This window comes from Cannabis sativa, chromosome X (genome assembly GCF_029168945.1).
Source record: "Cannabis sativa cultivar Pink pepper isolate KNU-18-1 chromosome X, ASM2916894v1, whole genome shotgun sequence".
Classification (NCBI taxonomy): Eukaryota; Viridiplantae; Streptophyta; class Magnoliopsida; order Rosales; family Cannabaceae; genus Cannabis; species Cannabis sativa.
In genome coordinates, this window is record NC_083610.1 from 3,833,238 (window position 1) to 3,855,409 (window position 22,172).

Here is a 22,172-nt window from a genome sequence, read left to right on the forward strand (position 1 = left end):
CAATTGGTGCTAAAATTGATTTGGCTGACATGATTTGGGAGCAAATTGTCTCTCTTCGAAAGGGTAAGAAACCTAGGCTCAATCTCATTTTTCCTCACTTAATCTATAAAATTTTATCTGATCAAGAGGAATTGATTCTTGAGAATGAATCAATTGAGATGCCTGCTGTTGGAACCACTTTCAAAATTCCTGAGAAGCCTCCTCAAGGAAAAGCTGCTCAAAGAAAGGCTCGTCCGCTTCCCCGGTCTTACAAATGATCCCGTCGTCGGATCTGCTTCCACTTCTGCTCCTACAGAAATGGCAGAATTCAACTTGCGTTTGGGAAGAATGGAGACAAGTCAGGCCCTGCTTCTTAGGAAAATGGACAGCATCATGAAATACTTCCGACCCAATGATGATGAATAAGTGGTTCAATCTTTTATCTTTTGCTTTTTATTAATGTTTATTTGAATTTATGACTTTGTTCTTGATTGTTTTTGTTATCTTTGGCTCCTTGATAGACAAAAAGGGGAAGTAGTCATATTTTTTTGGATTCATTGAACTCTTTGTTACAACTCTGGACCCTTGGTTTTAGGGGGAGTTGCTTGTTTGTGGTTTAACACTTTTCCATTTAAAAAGTTGTGTTCTTCGGTTTGCAAGCTTTTCCGTCCAAAAAAAGTTATTTGTTTTATGTGTTAGAGAGCTTTCATGCAGGGGGAGTATTTTCTATACTCTTGTATCTTTAAAAAGCTATTTGCTTTGGTTTCTAACACTTGATGCAGGTTTTCTCATAATAAAATGTTTTGTCAATCAAAGTGCCAAAGGGGGAGATTGTTAATTCCATTTTTGGCATATTTAATTGACAAAAATATTTTATTATTTAATGTATATTTCGGCTGGCATATATTGATTTGGTTTCCATATTTGTGTAAATCAAACTTGAAAGGAAAGTTGTCTACCTTTCCTATTTTTGGAAAAAAGGTAAAAATGGTAAGTTTGGTTACCCATTTCGTTTTTTATCTAACCAGCTGTTATTCTGATCTTGTGTTGAGTTTCCCATTTTCTTAGATCAGGTTTCTTGAAGAGAAAACCGGAGCTAGACTTTCCTTTTCTATAAAAGGAAAGTTGTAGTTACTGCCCACGATTCTGTATGTACAGAAACGGAAATTCCTGGACTGATTGAAAAATTATTTTAGGGAAGTTTCTAGTGGGTTGAGGTCTTGTTCAGACCGAATGTAAGCTGTCTATGAGATGTATATTCATTATAAATACATCTTATAGTAGCTAGGTTTTGCATCTCTTTCACACACTTAGAATTGCTTTCATATCTTAAGGAAAGAGTGTCTTTGTTTAGTACCTCTCTTGGTACCTCTCTTGTATCTTTGAATTTCATTCATATCTTTAGAAAAGAGAGTCTTTGATTTGTAGAGAAGAGTTGTTCTACTCTTACTCTGTTTATTTGTTGTTTGTATTGTCTTGAGTCTGTATTCAAGTCTACAACGAAGAAGAACATCAGTGCACCTTCGGGAGAAGGGTATTTACAAGCTTTCGGGAGATTGCTTTTGAAGTCTTGCATCGGGAGGATACAAGCACACAGCCTTCGGGAGATGGTTGTATAGGCTTTCGGGAGATAGCCTTTAAGCCTTGAATCGGGAGGATTCAAGCACTCTTCAAGGTGATCGAAGGGAGTTCGAGATCTTGGAGTTTTATCAAGATTCGGTTAGTAGGTGGAATACATCAAGCTTGCGGCATACAATAAGAGGGAGTCTATTTATGCATAAGTCAATTACTTTGTATTTTTGATACCGATCTAATGAATCTTATCTCTGGGCGTGGCCCCGTGGACTAGTAACAATCTGAAAGGATTGTTGAAACCACGTACAAAAATCTTGTGTGTTTTTACTTTTATGCACTGTTTGTTTTTAAGGTTTCTCTGGAGTTACAGAGTTGCATTCTGTAACTACAGAAAACTGTTTTCAGTACCAGTTTTATTATTCCGCATTTAATTAATCATTTAATTAAATAATCAAACTGGGAATATTAAAATACGGAATTTCATATTATATTATTATTATTATTTTATTTTTATCAAGACATAGTTTCGATGCTAAAGTTGCTTTTTTTCACGTCAATTAATTAATATTCCATTTGTAAAGAGTTGAAATGCTCTTCTCTTGTCCCATATTTTTCACAATTCATCTTAAGTATATATGTGTTATGTATATGTATATCTATATATGTATATTAGATAATAGATATTTCATGATTTCCGATATAGGAATAAGAAATTAATTAAGGACACACTCTTAATTTGTTTATTTAATTAGTGACTATAATTAATATATAGTTGGTAATCATTGATATAATACTCATAGTCACACACATTATATGTTAATTTATTAAAATAATTGTTCTTTTATTATTACGATCGAAGTGGATAATTAAAAAAATATATATATGAATACCAAAACAAAACAAAAATAGGATATGTTTTTGAGTATATATATTATAATAAGCAATTAATTTAAATTTATTATAGTTTAATGTCCAAAAAATATCAAAAAATATTTTTTAGTGCATGTATATTATATGTCTAAATATAATACAAATTATTCACGATATACTTATTAAGCTATTTTTTTTTTTTTTTTGCTAGAAATGTATAAAGCTATTTAATTACTCTACATATATAAATGTAATTTATATATAGTATTATTGACGCAGCCTATAGGAATAAAATTATTAAACAATAATCTTAATTATATAGGTATATATTAAATCATGCAAATCAACAACCAAAGAAACAAATTAATAATAATAAAATAAAATAAAGGTTATTTTGGTATAGCTTATATATTGAAAAAAATTGGATTTTATTACACTATAAGGAAAATTGATGAGAGATTATTAGTACTAATAATTTTCATGTGATGGCTAGCTAAAAAGTAAGAGAATATAATATATATCTTTATATATTAAAAGTGCCTATCTAACGGCATTTCTTGGTTTAACATTCTTGGTTTAACAGAATATACTTAAAAATAAAAGAATATTCTGTTAAATTTAACGATTAGGTTTGATCTCCCGTTAAAAAATAAACCCAATAATTAAACCTAAAAAATTAAACAATCTTTTAAATAAACAATCTTTTAAATATTAATAATCTCTTTTTAAATTAAAAAAATCATCTTAGCCACATATCTCTCTAACAAACGGAGAATATTAATAATTTTTTTATTTATTTTTTAAAAAAGAAAAATATAGATAAAATATTTAGAAAAGATAATATAAAAGAAGATTGATTGTGTTGGCTTAAAGATTTTTGGGCTTGGGCTTAAAAAAGTAATAAAAAAAATGATAAAATGGGCTGTAATTAGTATTTACCTTATATGTTTGTGCTTATTTTTAGTTTTATTTTTAATTTTACCACCAAGAGGAGAAGGTTGAAAAATATTAGAATATGAAAATATTATTAGTGCTTATTAGTAATTTGCAAAGAATGTGAAAGTCTATAAATATATAGTTGTGTAGCTATTATTAGATATGAAATGAGATAATAGAACTTTTTTCAATTAGAAGATTAATGTACATTTTACTATTAATAACATACATTATTATAACACAACTATATTTTACTTACTAAATATACTGACACATATTTTATTTTTATAAAACAAATCGTTCAAATAATTATACTATTTTAATTATTAATTCAAATAAAAAACTAAAATATTAAATAAAACTAACACTACGTGGCTTGGCACGTAACAATCACCTAGTATATTTATATATATATATCGTATAATAAAATGTAAATCTATCAAACTATATATTTATTCTATATAAAATCTGACTATATAATAGAATTTTTGGTTTATGAAAAATTATTGGGTGACTTTTTTTTAAAATAAACAAATTATTAGATGTTGCCACGTAAAAGATCAGCATTCATGTAGTTAGTTAAACCTAAATATAATTAATTCACTTGCAATTAATAATAAATTTGTTCATATTGGTTATTTTTTCTATTAAATAGTATTTTAAAATTTTGATATATTAGAATTGATAATTTAAGACGAATAATATTTTTTTTAATTACTATTACAAAGTATAATAGCAATTTTTGTTTTTATTTAAATCAATATTATGCTTTCAAATTTCAATGATTATTATTACATTGAATATTATTAATTTTAAAATTATTATATTAAATAAAATTAAAAACTAAAATAAAATTAACATACGTTATTAATTTGACACGTAACATCTATCTAATATAAGATATATATATAACAGTGGATCATGAAATATAATCATTTTTTTTTAATTATTAATTATTATATATATAATCCATATATAGATCACAAAAATAAGATTAATAAACTTAATATTATTAATTAGCGTCCAAACTAATCTATTCAATTAATAATAACAACAAACCATAATTAAGATTAGTGTATTGGAATATTTTGCCACTTATTCAGTTGTTATAATATATATATGTGTGACGTATTTATATCTTTATATTATATTTTACACTTAATTATATTTCAACAAATATTATATGATTCTTCTTCTTTCAATATCTACAGAGATAAGGGACCTAGCTAGCTATAGCACTAAGCTATATATATATATATAAATATAAATATAGGTTTGCCACATTAGTACACATATTTTGGTACTTCCACCAAAATCTTATATACCTTTAAGTAGGCCATGTTAGCTTTATCACATTATATATTTATTCTTAATTAAAAATATGAAAGTTATTAGTGTTATTTCTTATTATATAATTATTATTAGCTATAGTGGGAATCTTCAATGTTTGTAAAATTTCGTATATGTCATCACATTAAATATATTATTATTATTATTATTATTATTATTATTATTATTATTATTATTATTAAAAGTTTCCACTTATAAAACAATTTGTTAATATGGATAAGAGCATATATATTATTATTGTAGTTGTACTAATTAATAATTAATTAACCAATGTCAAATTATACTTGCAAGAGTACTACAAGATTAAACCCTAGAATTATTTATTTATATTAACTTCTAGAATAAAATAATTATGTTATTAATTAATTTATTTATTATATATATAGAATTGTAAATTTTTAAAGCCCATATATGTAATATTAACTGTATATATATATAAAAGAAATAAAATTAGAAAAAGTTTTAATAGTTATATTAAATATGTAACCATGATAGTTATATTTACTTTTACCTGCGGTTAGATATATTATTAATTTAAAAATTTATTAAAATGATTAATAAATTACTTGTAACTAGATATAATAACTTGATTTATTTATTTCCTCAAAATAAAAAAAATTATATATATTAATTTTTGAAAATGTTTTAATTAAAAAATAAATTTATTTTAAATATATAATTATTTTAGTTAATTAAAAATAAAAATTTTATCCATTAGTAATCTGTTACAGTGTTATAGCATGTCATAAAAAAAATATAACTATAACAATTACATTTTCATTATAACTATTCAAAACTCACTTATATATATAAATATATATACTTATATAAACAACTAAAAAAGTCAACAATAATATTTAATCGTAAATAATATTGAATTAATGGAATGATCGAATATCATGCATGTAACTACTTTTCCACTCATGTCACATACCATATATAATCTCATTTTTTTTCAATTAATATAAATATATTTAGACACAAATGAGATTTGAATTTGATCTCATGTCGTTTTCTCATGTATATATAATAATAATAATAATAATAATAATAATAATAATAATAATAATAATAATAATAATAATAATAATAATAATAATAATAATAATAATAATAATAATTAATAACAAGAAATTAAAAAAAAATTATTCTTCATGAAGAATCAAATGTTTTTTTTTTTGCCTTACTTTTTACAACAAATTGTAGTAATAATGTTGCTTTCGGAATAAAATAATATGATCCATCGTCCCAACCTATTTGCCAATACGTATAATACATAACAAAAAAATTATTCTACAAAAGTACCTATGATTTTTGATTAGGTATACGATTTCGACTATTCATCAATAGTATATATATAGTCAAGTGATACGTATCATTTTTACAAATAATATGCGCTATTACAATTAATATATAATAGATACGCGTATTATCTTCAATGTTGACGTTTGACCTTTTTGAAAAACGACATAAAAAACTAACTAATAATAACAAAGCTATATATATAGCACAAAACCCTAATTTGTAGTTAAACGCTAAAAACTATTACATATTATTTTTATCTCATAATATGTTCTCTTTTTTATTGTGTTATTGTTTTTCTTTTATCATTTCTCACTATTAAGCATGGAAATTTTCTCAATGGGACCACTTGTGATAGATAGGGCTGGCCTAGTTTGGAGGTCTTAAACGAAAAATTAAAATTGAGTATTTTATTAAAAAAATTAATAATTAATCAATATATTATAAATTAAGTTTCCATATATCATAAATTAAGTTTTTTTTTCTTAAAGAAATAATACTTCATAAATTTTAAAATAGGAAAAATTTTAAAATCATGTGTACTGTGACAATTTTATCAAATTTTTTATGTAATGCATATTTACTTTTACGAATATTTATGATGTATACACACTACAAGAAATATCACTTTTGTCAGCACATTTTTGTGTTGGCAAAAGTTAGTATTACGTTGGTAAAATAAAATTTACTTGTGATGCGTTGACAAATCAATGTTGGTATTAGAACTTTTGCCAGCATAAAATAAAAAGCGCTAGCAAAGATGACTTTTCCTAGCACGTAAATCCGTTGGTAAAAGTTAGATTTTAGCCACTGCAAATGTACACTGGTAAAACTTTGACCTCTTTGCCAGCGCAGTTTGCGAAATGCGCTGGTAAAAGTGACATTTCTTGTAGTGATACTATATATACATTATCAAAATAATATTTATTATATTATACATATAAAGGGATGATAAAAAAAATTAATCCTTTTAATATAAGGGACTTTGTGCAATGACCCAAAACTGTCATATGCTTGGGTCGACCCTGATAATAGGGTATGGACATTCCTCCAAACGTAAAACAGGACGAAAACTTTTCATCTCTGAATGCTAAAGGAGGCATTTGCCACTAATTTTTTTATTTAAAATAAATTATAATTTTTGTAATTAATATTTTTAACTAAATGTAGTGATAACATAATAAGAGTAATGATGAACTTTTAATTACAAATCTTTACATTTTTAATTAGTCACAAATTTAACTTGTTGCAACTAAAAAAGTTCAGATTATTTGCATCACCATTGATAGGATACCTAATAGATATCTTATTATGAATAAATTATGTACATATTATATACCGACAAGAATTATAGGATTTCAATCTCAAAATTAACTATGATGAGTGGACTAATTCATGTTGTTATATATAATTTAATGTTTTTACATTTAATTCATGTTTACATTAATTTTTTTTACATATATACACTTTTTTTAAGACACCATTAAATTTAAATAAATTAATTATATTTTCCTAAAAGAAGGAATTATATACAATTGTGAGCCATATAAAAATTCTATATTTTATAGCTATATCCGTGGAGAAAATTTTTGCCACAAAAATAAATTATATAAAATTATAAATCATATGTATATATAGTATTGGATATCCAATATTATGATTCCTTTGATTATATGATCAAATTTCAGAATTTCAACTTGGTAGATAACTTGGCCTAACTATGGAATATATATTTATATGATGAATATATATATAGACCAAATGAATAGTAATGCATATATATAGAATAACGAAAGTCAATATCAAATTAATTCTAAAAAGATAAAAATATCACTATATAAATGTGTATATATTCAAATTCTTTAATTTATGGATTCATATTCTCTCAAGATTTTGGAATAATACTTGATATATATATATATATATGATATATATATTCAGTTCAAATTAATATTTTTCCATCTGTATGAAAATTATGATTGAAAATGGAAATATGTATATTATTTTGGTACTTAATTAGGTGTAAGTAAGCATATTCCTAAACATGTTGGATATTTTCTCCCTAAGGTGCAGTCATTTCGATGAAAACCCTATTTGCCCTAACACTTGTACATCAAGATTTGTTATATAATATATATAAATATATATATATAAATATATATATTATATAATATACATATATATAGGGCCGACTTAAACAGTTTGAGAGCTTTGAGTGAAAAATTGAATTAATTGATATTTTATTAAAAAAAAACTTCATAAATTCTAATATAGATAAAAAAAATTTAAATCATATGTATTGAGACCAAAAGAATATATTATTTTTTATAAGTACATATTTATAAAAATATATATGTTTTGTATTATGAACATTTATATATGTATTCATTATTAAAAAAATATTTATTATGTTAAATATATAAAGGGATAATAAAAAAAAATCTTATGCAATAGTCCAAGCTCCCTAATGTTTGGGCCGACCATGTATACATGGATCCGACCCACTGGTACTAATAGCCCCCACTAATAAAAATATTGTTTTCTAAAAAATTAAATGTAATTTTTTTTAATTTGATAATTATAGACCAAAATAGTAGAAAAGCCCCCATAAAATTAAATAAATTTAGTAAAAGTAAATCTAATATAAGTATAAATATTTTCTTAATGATAAATAAGCCACCACACAAAATAAATATTCTAGATTTGTAATAAATTTAAAATATTTATTATAATTTATATGCATGTTAATTATTTTTAATTCTCGGTCCATAATTGTAATAATCATTTCTTAGCTTATATTAATAGTAAAATCCTAATCCTATAAGTCACATTATAATAAATTATAGTACATATTTTAAATTTATTACATATTCTACCATAAAAACAAAAGAATTACAACACATAAAATTGCCATCATTTCAGACTTAGAGATGAAAATTGGGTAGGTAATAAGTAGGTAATCCACCTCCCAATCCCATCCCCCGTTTCTCATTTATGCCCTCCATTACCGCCCCCGCCCTGCTTAATTCCCGATGGATTAGGGGTAGGGAATCTCTAATGGGTACGTATGGATACCCATTAAGATTAAAACAATAATAATAATAAGAAGAAAAGAATGTAATGTAATTCAAAATGAAAATAATAAACAAGATATTCACTTTAAAGTAAACAAACATTCTACTTATTAAAAATTACACAGTAAATTAAGAAGATTAATAGTCGACTTTATAAGTATATATAGTCAATAATTTTAATATGTAATAATTAGAAAATTATATAGAAAGTTTAGAAACTATATATCTTAGTCGAATATGAGGTGGGTAGTACCATCCCCAACCCTACCCAAAACCCGCTTCGGGTATATAAAATTGCACCCTACCACTACAACAAATATCATTATTACCGGCGGAAGCATCCGCCGGTAATAAGTAATAGTACCGCCGGTAATAATTAATACCGGCGGAATCCGCCGGTAATTATCCGCCGGCATTAATTGGTCGATAAAAATGGTTATTACCGACGAAAAGAGGAATCCGCCGGTAATAATATTAATACCGGCGGATTAATAGCGGTGGGGTCCGCCGGTATTAATATTTTTAAATATTTAAAAAAATATATTATAATGATAAATACCGGCGGACCCATCCGCCGGTAATAATAATTTTAAACATTAAAAAAAATAATATTCTGATTATTTAATATAATTAAATTAATTATAATAATTATTTTATAAATAAATATATTAATTAGAAATAAAATATCAAAATTAAGAAATTAAACATTAAACATTAATTAAGAAATTAAGTATTAAAGTTAATTTGTCCATTACAATAAAAATTATATTATCTTAAATAAAATTAGGAAATTGTCTTTAAATAAACTTTAAAACATAACACATAATTAAAAAAAACCTAACTATCATTGTTCAAATCAGTAAATTCTAAAAATTCGTCTGCATTTGAGCTAAGTCTTGAACCATTAATATTCTCACGGGATTGAGCCGGCGGGGCAGGGTAATAAGGTTGTCCAGTCTGCGGCGTAGGCAAGATCTCCACATATTGTCGAGGGTGGGGGCGAACCAAAATTGGTTGTTGCTGACTCTGAGCACTGAAAAAGCCTCCATACATAGGCTGTTGTGGAGATCCTCCCATTTGACCATACACAGGTTGTTGCTGCAACAATGACCCAAATTGAAATAAACATTCTTTATTAAATAAATTTTCTATTTTTAATTTTTAAAGAAATATTATTTAATATTATTTAAAAAATATTTTCCTATATTGAATCTTTTTCTTAATAAAATTATAATTAAAATTGTGAAAGAAATTTTAATATATTACATCTAAATATTATTTTTTTTTGAGTTTATATTTTTTTCAAGTATATATTACAATAAAATTTTTATTTATTAATTTTTTTTATATTAAAAAAATTATTATTTTATTAATATTTTCTTTTATATATTTTAATGTTAAAATTATATTATTTATTTAATTTTTTAAAGAAATATTATTTAAAAATATTTTTCTATATTAAATCATTTTTTTAAAAAAAACTTATAATTAAAATCATAAAAAAGTTTAATTCTTTGCATTAAAATATTTTTTTTTTGTTTTTTATATTTATTTTTCAAGTATATATTATATTTGTTTTTAAAATCTTATTTAATATTTACATGAAAAAGTTTATTTTTTATGTTATAAAATATTTAACTTATGAGTATTTTTTTTTCAAAAATATAGATTTATCTTAATTTTTTTATTACATTTTTTAAAAATAGTCAATTATATATAAATTTTATACATATTTAAAAGTTGTTTATTATTGTAAAATATTAATGACACAAAATTTTTACAAAAAATTTAATACAAAACTCTATAAATTACATTTATTTTTTACATAATATATATAACACTATATTAACTATACAGTATATACAGTGTATATACACTGTATAAAACAGTATATACCGTGTATATACTGTGTATATTATATATACAGTGTATACACTGTACTATATACACAGTATATACACTGTATATACCGTATATAATGTATACACTGTGTACAAATTGACAATATCTACAAATTTTTCATTCACAACACACAGCATATATACAAAATATATAATTTACAGTACACAGTATACACAAAACAGCAATTAAAAATACACTAAACTAAAATTTTTCAAATATAACACATTTTCCATTCACAATACACAGTATACATACATATATAATATTTTTTACAGAAAAAAAATTATTTTTATGAGATATATATACACAAATATTGTAAGAACTAACCTCCAAATATTTAGTACACCAACCGATCCCGGCGTTTTACTCAGAAATTTCTTCCCCACAGATTATTTATCCCAAACTTTAAAGATGGAGAAAAAAATTAGATATTAAGAAAAAAAATAATATATGTAAAACAGAGAAAAAAGAAAAACGAAATCATTACCGTTGCACTGGCGGTGGTAGACGGGCGGCGCACTGGCGGTGTCGGGGAAATGATGCCGGAGAACGGGGCGGATTGTGTTTGAAAACGGAGAGGGGAGGTGGAATGGAGAAGATGGGGGGGAGTGAAAATGGAAAAATGGTATTCTGAAATGGGGAGGGGTTTATATAGATTTTTAATACCGGCGGGACCCGCCGGTATTAATTGGGTTCCGCCGGTATTAATAAAAACGGTCAGAATCCCAGATTAATACCGGCGGGTCCCGCCGGTATTAATCCGCCGGTAAAACTAATTTCAAAAAATTGGGCGGTAAAAATCCCGCCCACTTTTTTCGAGGCGGGATTCCGCCGGTATTAATACAAACCCGCCGGTAATAATAAATTTAAAATAATTTTTTTTATTTATTCAATATAATATTAATTATATAGTTATTACCGGCGGATGGCTATTTCCGCCGGTAATACCCCTATTAATACCGGCGGGTGAGTTCCGCCGGCAATAAACCCGCCGGTAATAACTATATTTGTTGTAGTGTACTCCCGTCCCATTACCCATTAAGGTAAGTAATTCTTGCCCCATTTAAGGTGGGTACTTATGGGTATTCATTCCCACGGGTTAAATTTCCACATGCTATTTCTTATAAAGTATAGAATTATAATTTAGAATTTTTGCGTGGAATTAAGTATTGTCGAGGAACTGAAAGAAATTTTCTTATAAAAGGTTATATTTTAAAAGTTTTGGGTGGGAGAGAGGAGAGTATATATAGTCGGGAAACTAGAGGGAAATTTCTGGGGAGAATTATATTTTAGGGTTTATAAATGTTGTGGACTTTTTATTTATTTGGCAATAGTTTGTTATGTTTTGACATCAATACTCTATTAACATCAAATTAAACATGTTAACAATCATTATTATTGATGCGTATTGATCGACACGATTAATCCATCAAAATAATGTATTGACGTTGTTTTTTTTTAGACACATCAATAACGCCAATAATTATTACATCGTTGATCGACGAAAAAATCTGTCTTAACAGTTCTAAATAATATAAAAAGAAACATTAATCCATCCATTATTTTTTTATCAAATAATAAGAGAATAATATCGTATCAATATCTATCACCTATAAACATATAATTAATTAAACTAAAAATCTCATTATAGTGCATACATACATATATAGAACATAGAAAAGAGGAGCATTTGTTCCTTTCCACTTGAGTGGATATATATATGTATGATATAAATATATATTTATATAATTCTTATTTAGACATGATTCTTCTCTCATCAACAGATAAGGGACATAGCACTATAAGATTAGGTTTCCACATTAGTATCAATATTGGCCATTTCAAAATAAAATAAAATGTTGACCATTCTTGTGGGGCCATCTCATTATAGCTTAGCTTCATCACACCATAGATTGATGACAAGTGGCACAAATGACTCTAGATTGATTTTTTTTTTTTTAAATCTAAAAAATGAGTTATATATATATATATATGTATTTAAAATTTTAAAAATTTGTAGTACCCTATATTTTTAATAATTTTTATTTTATAAAAACAATATTTTACTTATACTAATTTTGTTTGCCACAAAAAATAAAAATTATGCTAGTTTTTTAATTTTTTTTCTTTCTCTCCAAATTCTTAAAAATATACCTATAAAATAAAAATAAAAATAAAAAATATTTTAAATATCACAATATTTTTTTAAAAAAATACACATAATTTAAAAAAAAATATCTAAAATAAAATTAAAATAATTATTTAAATTAACACAAAATAATATAAAAATAAAAATATAAAAAAAGTCGTGAGTAATTTTTTAAAATTAATTAAACTTTATCTATATATAAAGTGTATTCATAATTTTTGGAAGTGCAAATAAAATACCTCTTAAAATTTAGTCCATTTTAATTATACAAGTTTATTTGTACCTCTCCATTTTAATATAAATTATTTTTGTATTTATGTATTTCTAAATATTTTTTCTTAACTTTACTTTGCTCTACAATGAGCAGATTTTTCAGGTCTATTACTGTTGTACAATATATTTATTTATATATAATATTATAGTGGGAATCCTTAATATTATAGTTAGTGATAGTTAATTACTACTATATAATATACAAATCTTAGTTAGTGGGAAATCTTTAATGTTTTGTAAAATATGTACATATATGTCATCACATAATTATATTATATAATAATTAGCTCCACTTTAACAATTTGTGAATGGATAAATGAACTATAATGGTACTTATTGTTTTATTAATTAATCAATACTTGTAAGTAATTAACAAATTAATCTCATTACTAGAGATTCCTAGAACTTTTTAATTATATATATATGTTTCGATATATCTTGGCCACAAAATTAGATTGCAAGAGAACTAATGAAACTAAAGTTGTTTAATTAGCTAAAGTTGTTTGTGGCTAATCTTAAAGCCTTAAATCAAATTATTAGTATATATATAGAACAAGTACTTATTAATTAATTATAACAACTAATTAAATTAATTAATTAGTAGTGGAATGATCGAATCATGCATCTATAAATTTAGTACAAACTTTTCCACTCATGTTATTTATATTTATATGATCGAATCTCATATTTTCCAAATATAAGATTTGAATTTGATCTCTTATAATTAAAATGTCGTTTTCTCATGTTTTTATGCAATTATATAGGGTTGAAACTATTTTAAGTGTAGTCTCACTTTTCAAGTCCAGTCTTTGTAAATACTTACTAAACAACTCGTATTTCGCGGTGAATATTTTAAAAAAAATTAAATTATATATATAAAATTAATTATATCTTTTAATTAATAATTTTATAAATAATTTTTGAGTCCAGTCTTTATAAATAATTTTTTTATGTATCTATATGCTTATTAAGAGGGATGAGTCTGGAGAAAAAAAAATTAATCCCTTATTATATAAGAATAAATAGAAATTTAAAAAAATAATAAAAAAAATATATATTTTTAAAAAGATTTTTTTTTATTTAGGTCCTAATCACAGGTCTAGTCCGTCTTAATCTAAGGCCGGTATGCTTAATATAATTATATATAATTTATTAATTAATTCACGTAATAATTATGTAATTTATTATTCTATTTATTTTTTTTGTTTGAAAGCTATTATCCTACGTTTTAGTTTTTACTACAAACTGTAACGTTGCTTTCATATATATTTTGTCAATAATAATAATAATAATTAATATATATTTATATGATAATGTCAATAAATTCGAATTTCTCTTACAAAAACAAACTAAATCTCTTTGCCTATACATATATATACTTGTATATAAATATTTACATATCGAATTTAAGAATTTCTACTTTGGTAGGGTTGATTTTGCATTAGAATATTTGATGTATATAATTAATTATATATTAACAAAAGTAAAATTATATGAATTCAATGATCAATTCCAAACATAAAACGGCTGCGCACTAAGTTGTCATCATATATTCTTTCTTTGGAAGCTATTCTCTATTCTCTATAAATATATACATCATATAATATATATTTATAGTGTGGTCTAATCATGGCTGGGCTGTAAGTTTACAAACATGACTATGGAGGATCCATTTATCTCATGCATGTGTATATATTCGGATTCACATTCATTCATGTTTCTCATTCTCTCTCTCAACATTTTGGATTAGACTATATAAATATATATGTATATTATATCAACTTGATATATATCTTTAAAAGGGTGTGTTCAGTATATTCTGTTTTGGTACACAAGAAATTTTTTTAATCTAATTATATCATCGTATATATTATAGTTATTTAAAATTATTTATAAATTTTAAGAAAATTCTGAATAGCTTTCAATATCAAAAATAAAATTTACATATTTTATTATAAGTGTAATTGTTTTTTTATGCATATGATAATTTGTAATTGTTTAAGTCTTATTTTTAGTATTATAAATTATTGAAAATCTTCTAAAAATTTATAAATAATCTTAAATAGTTTCAATATATACGATCGTAAAAAAAAAATAAATAAATAAAATTTTTTTAAATACCAAAAGAAATATATAAAAAATCTAGAACAATCGAACAATTAAATTTTTCTATATTATATTTATTAGTTGTCAAACTTATTAAAAAAAATTCTTTCTAGATATAATTATGAATTCCTATAAATAATTATGTAATCATTTATACATGCATGAATGAAGAAAAGAAAAGAAGTGGATATATATAATATGATCATATGTGTAATAAGCATATATATATCCCTAAACATGTTGGAATTTTCTTTCCCTAAGGTGAAGTCATTTCGATATGAGAACCCATTTACTCAAAATACTTTCATATCTTATTTAATATATATATAAGATTACTTGTAATGATTTCATCATGAGTGGGGTATATTATCTAATTACTTTCTCTAAATACTTTCATATCTATATAAAAAAAAAATATCTATATATATTTATTGGTGGAATTACGATATTTTTGTGTGTGTATATCTTGATCTATATATAGAAAGGTCTATAAAAAATTAAGAAAAGAGATATTTAGAAATAAAATGAAGAGAGGTGTCAAAGTAAACAAGACAAAAATGTAGGAAAAAAAATATCATCACTATTTTTTTTAATGGTTTTTTTTTTTCAACAACAATGTAAACTAAATTGAAACTTATTATTATTTTACATCAAATTTTTTATTAGATATTAATTTCAAAAAAATATTTAATTAAAACTTTTTATAATGTTAAGTTTGATGTATGTGTGTGTCTCTTTTTAAGCAACTCGTAGGTTGTCAGGCGAATTTGACCAAGTTTAGAATTTTTTGGGTTTGGGTTAGCAGGGTTTACAAAACATCAAATCGAATTCGTCCGATTTAGCTCAAATTTTCCTCGTACGGGTTTGGGTTTTGGGATGGGCAAAACATACTATGTTGAAGAAAAAGAAAAAAAAGCTAACTTTAGTGTATGCCTTTTGGTTTCCTTTCGAGAATCAATCTCTCATGGGGTAAGACTGTACATCAGGGGGGATTGACTGGATTCGGGCTTTATAAAACATTAGGGTCGGCTCAGGGTGGGGCACGCCCAAGATCTCCTACCAAGGCCCAAAAAATTCATTAACAAAAAGACTCTAATTTTATTTTTTAAAAATATAAATATGTATTTTTACTATAATTTATTAAAAAATATAACTATTTAAGATACTACCATTATATTTTATTAAGAAAAAAAAGCCCAATTATATTTCAAAATATTATCTTTTAAATTTGTACCACTATATATATAAAAAAAAAAACAAAAAAACATAATTTTTTTCATACAAAAAAGCCAAATTAAATCTTTTGCTTCAAAGACTCCAATTGGCTTAAGAAGAGCCTGTAAAACATCAAACCAAACTCGTCCAATATAGGGTTGGTTTTGCAGATACAGGTTCGGATTTTAGGGCCGGGCAAGGACGATAAAATAAATTATATTAAATAATATATAATTATATAATATAATATGTTTAATGTGTTTGTAATATATATTAGGGATATTTTACAACGAAACTCTCATAATCTTTTCAATTGCTACACATATGATCTCAATTAGAAAAAGTAGTGGCAGAATTCCCTTTACTTATCATGATTTTGTTGCACCTAGAAACTTAACAGCCAAAAAGGCTAGCTGCAACAAAATCATAAGTAAAAAAAATTTCCCGATATTTTTTTATGGGAAATTTGATTTTTTATACTTACATATACTTAATATTTTATCCCTAAACTAATACATATCACCATTGAAAATATATGACCACTTTATCTAAAACCCAAAAATACCCCTCTCATAACTCAACCACATCTCTCTCGCATTTCAGCATATGCATCGGACCCGTCAGACCCACAAATTTTTTAGTGCAAAAACATTAAAAAAAAAAAAAAAATTGGTAGTCCGATGGGGTCCGATGGTCACCTAATGCTACTTTTTTTATGTACAAAAACATAAAAAAAAAATGGTAGCAGATCTGGTCCGATGGTCACCTGATGCTATTTTTATTATGTATAAAAACATAAAAAAAATTGGTAGCATATATGGTCCGATGGTGGTCCGATGGATTCGATATGGGGTCCGATTGTGTCTGATGTGATGTAAATGGAAGGTATTTTAGGAATATCATAAAAGTTGTCATATCCTACAAATATTAATTATTATTTGTTTAGGAAAATTTTTTTAACGCATAAAAAATCAAATTTCTCTTTTTTATTGGGTCATATGTGTAACAATTGAAAATATTAAAAGGGTTTCACCATAAATATTTCTATATATTATACATTATTAAAAAAAATAGTATATACTATTTTTTTTTTTTTGAAAAACTTTTATTGCAAGCAGAGGAGAAAATACAAAGAAAACGTAAAAGGTTACAATAAAGTTACATAAACTCTGGAATTGAACCATTCCAAAGGCCCTCACTCTCAAGCCTAACACCAGCTTTAGCCAAATTATGGGTAGGCACGTTGTGATTCCTTGAAACATGGATCAAAGCTGCATTAGGAAATGTAGAGAGACAGGGGAGAATTTGCTGCACCAAGTCTGAAAAGGAAGAGTTATCTTTCCATCGATTCTTCAACCTGTTCACCAGAATCAAGCAGTCACTTGCAACACAATCTAGAGAAAACCTGACTGCTGCACACCAACGCAAGGCTATGAGCAAAGCCTTTGCTTCAGCTAACAAAGGGGTTAAGGTACCATTCAGGGAAGAAGACAATGCTGCCACAACTTCCCCATTACTATTAGAGACTGTTGCACAAATACCAATTTTCTGCATATGATTATTCAAAGCAGCATCAACATTTAGTTTGAAATACCCCGGCTTAGGCCAAATCTGAGATGAAGTGCCACTACTGGAAGAAGAACCCAAATGGACAGCAGGTGCCCCATGAAGAGTTTGAGCATCATCATAATCTTGGAGCAAACAAGAGACCTGAAAATCAGCAGAAGAAAAAGAGACCTTATGCTTGTTAAATAAACTGATATTTCGACGGTTCCAAATCTCCCAAGTGATACCAAGAAAGAAACGGAGGTCATCTCTTGAGAACTCATGGAAACCCTTCAACAAGAACTCCTGAATGTCACCACACCTATTATGCATGTAAAAACTTTTAAAACGAGATACTTGCCACTCAGTTGAAGCTCTGGGACACTCTATTAGAGCATGGGAAACAGTTTCAGAACACCTAGAGCAAGAAGAACACAAAGCAGTGGGAACAATTTTTTTATGGAAAAGGTTCAAAGCTGTAGGAAGAGTATGGTGGAAAGCTCTCCAAACAAAATGTTTGATTTTTTTAGGAAGCTTTAAATTCCAAAGGTTTTTCCACCACCTAAGAAGGGGACCAGAAGTAGAGGAGGTAGGCAAAGAATTGGAAGAATTGGCTAAGTGATAGGCTGAACTGACAGTGAGAGAACCTGAAGGATGAGGCTCCCAAATGAGGGTATCATCTAAGGAACTATCACTAATGGGAACAGACAAAATGGCATGTATTACCTCCTCATCAAAATAGGTAGATAACTTATCCTTATCCCAGCACCCATCAGAAGTAATAAAAAAGGAAACAGTAGGATCAGGGGGTGTCTGATTATCCCTGAAAGAGATAAATCTCCAACCAGGGATCCAATAAGATTTAATGGTAGAGATGGATCGACCATTTCCAACCTTCCACAGAAGACCTCTTTTAAGCAGGTCCCGACCCCAAAGTAAGCTACGCCAAGTAAAGGAAGGACAATGACCCTTAGCAGCTTCCAGAAATAAGTTATGCTTAAAATATCTGGCTTTTAAAAGGCGAGTGTTTAACGCCCAAATGTGACTTCCACTAGCGGTGGTTGTAGTATAGATCGGGCGGTCGATTCCACAGGGAGGTGATTATGGACAAAAGCGTTAGTAGAAAAATAAAAACAAAAGGTTAATAATAAGTGATAATAGTAACCAATGATTTTGTGATTTTTAATTTGATAATAAATATTAAAAGAAAGCAAATAAATGTATAATCAATAGTAAAAGAGAGAAAGGCTTTAAGAATAATCCATATGCTTGTTTAGCTATTTTGTACCTTTGACTCACAAAGTTGACACAAATGATGTAACATTAAAGTTCATTATATTTTGAGTATACAAGTTCTTAAAAATAAAAGAAATAATTTAATCTTATGTAGAACCTAGAAATGACATTATACATCAAGCAATAATGCAATAAAAGATTAAATATAAAACTAAACATCAATATTATTTTTACTAAATAGTAACACATAGAAAGAGCATGACTAATTCTATATATCTTTAGTAAAAATAATGACAAAGAGATAGAGACGGAAATGGAGGTGATAGTGAAGGAAATGAACATTAATATTACTTTTATTAATTTTTAGACACATAGGGAGAGCATGACTAAACCTATATATCATTTAACAAAAAGTAAATAAAAATGAACATAAAAGATAGAAATGAGCAATACTGCCATTACTATAATCACTAAATAAAAATATATAGAAAGAGCATGACTAAGTCTATATATATATTTGGTGTATAATAGCATAGATAGTATAGATGGAAGAAGAACATAAAAAATAAAAGTGAAATAAAAACTTGCATTACTCAAATAAATATTACATGTGAATCAAAGATACAAAATAACCTCACTTTGCATATGGAATCATCCCTAACCTTCCAAGGAAGATTAGGCCATTATGCTAATCATTCTCATAAAATTTCTAAAGAGAAAAGATGAGAAGAAAAGATGAGAGAATTTTGCTATAGTTTTTCTACACTAAAAATTACACTACCAATTACACTATAAAACAATAAAAGTGGACTCCTATTTATAGAGTCTTAAAATGGACTAAAATTCAAAATACTAATAATTTTAGGTTACAAAAGAAATAATAATAATAATAATAATAATAATAAAATCTGATAGTTTTTGAATTTAATATTTCCTATTATTATATATTATTATTATTATTATTGTTGTTGTCTTTGTTGTTAATTGATGAATCTTTGGAAGATTTAATTTTGTGATTGATGTTTCAATGCAGATGGAGTATGGGCTTTGGCGTGGAAGGCATAGAGGAGCAGCTGCATGGCAGGCCCACATGGGCTGAAGAGAAAGGAGAGAATGGAGGAACCAATCCCATGGCGCCATGTGGCGCACGACTGGAGAAGAAACAAGCACCACATGGGTGCTGACGGGGCGAATGGGAGAGTTTGAGCGGCGCCATTTGGCGATGACGTGGCACCGTGGGACCCGCATTGTTGGGCTGATGGAAGAGAAGGCAGCCCTAATTTGGGCTCTTCTATTGGGCCCTTTTCTTTTTCTTCTTTTGTAAATGGGCTTCTTCTTCTTTTTACTTTATTCTCTTTCTTTCTTTTCAATTTTGCCACTTGCTTTCCCATCTTTTTTTTGCTTTTCCTTCAATAACAATACTTTAATTCCTACAAAATGACAATAAATTAAATTCAAATAAAATATTTTCAATATAAAAATATATTTCATTAATTTCATGAAAATATTAATTTAAACTTAATTTATTTTAAACTTTAAGACCCATAATTGTGCATTTTTCACCATTAATCAGCGAGCAAGAAGGGAATCAGGCATGAAAAACACACGCCAAGCTTGCTTGGAAAGTAAAGCCTGATTATGATTCATTAAGGAACGAAATCCCAGAGAACTTAGATTGGCACAGTTTTTCCCAGGATTTCCAATGAACTTTTCCCTTATTTCCACAAGAACCCCACCAAAAATGAGCCATGAGACTCTCAAGCTTTTTACAAATAGACATGGGAAGTCGAAAATAAGACATAGCATAGGAAGGAATGGCTTGGACAACAGCTTTCAGGAGCACTTCCTTGCCAGCTTTAGAGAAAAGACGATTCGTCCATGCATTCATTTTAGAGCTGGCTTTCTGAATAAGGAAATTAAAATGTTGAGATTTAGATCTACCAAAACACTGGGGTATACCTAAATACTGACTAATAAAAGGTTTGTCATCAAGGCCTAGAGTTTCACGAAAAAAAATTAGAATTTGAGGCACTGGTATTGGGTGAAAAAAGAGCAGAAGACTTAGAAAAATTGACAAGCTGACCCGTAGCCCTGTGATAAAGGTCAAGAGCATTTTTAATAGCAAGGCAAGAACGGGAATTAGCAGTGGAGAATAGAAGGCTGTCATCAGCAAAGAGAAGGTGCGAAATGACAGGAGCAGAACGACAAATGGATATACCCTGAAGAGACCTATGGTGCTCTTGCAGCCTAATAGCAGCAGACAAAGCTTCAGAGACAAGCAAAAAAAGATAGGGAGACAAAGGATCTCCCTGCCTTAGGCCTCTGGAAGAAGAGAAGCTGTCAGAAAGGGAGCCATTAATGAGAAGCCTATAAGAAACAGAGGAGATACAATTGAGAACCAAATTGATGAAGCGGTGAGGAAAATGGAGATGAGTCAGAATAGCTCTCACAAAACTCCACTCAACACGATCAAAAGCCTTCTCCATGTCCAACTTGAGGGCAACCCAACCAGTTTTACCCGATTTCCTATGATCGATGGCATTTACAATCTCATTGGCAATAAAAACATTGTCAAAGATAACTCTATTCTTAATGAAGGCACTTTGGTTAAGAGAGATAATACCATGCAAAACATCCTTTAACCTATTAGCTAAAACTTT

At 26.9% G+C, this 22,172-nt stretch overlaps 1 protein-coding gene across 1 annotated transcript; it reads right to left on the reverse strand.

Moving 5' to 3' along the window:
• Positions 1-17,889: 17,889 nt before the first annotated feature.
• On the reverse strand, positions 17,890-20,760 carry LOC133031949 (uncharacterized). The gene is made up of 2 exons (XM_061105745.1): positions 20,636-20,760; positions 17,890-19,099 (listed from the first exon to the last, which is right to left on the reverse strand). The coding sequence occupies exons 1-2, from the start codon at positions 20,758-20,760 to the stop codon at positions 17,890-17,892; spliced, it is 1,335 nt and encodes a 444-aa protein (XP_060961728.1).
• Between the last annotated feature and the right edge of the window lie 1,412 nt (positions 20,761-22,172).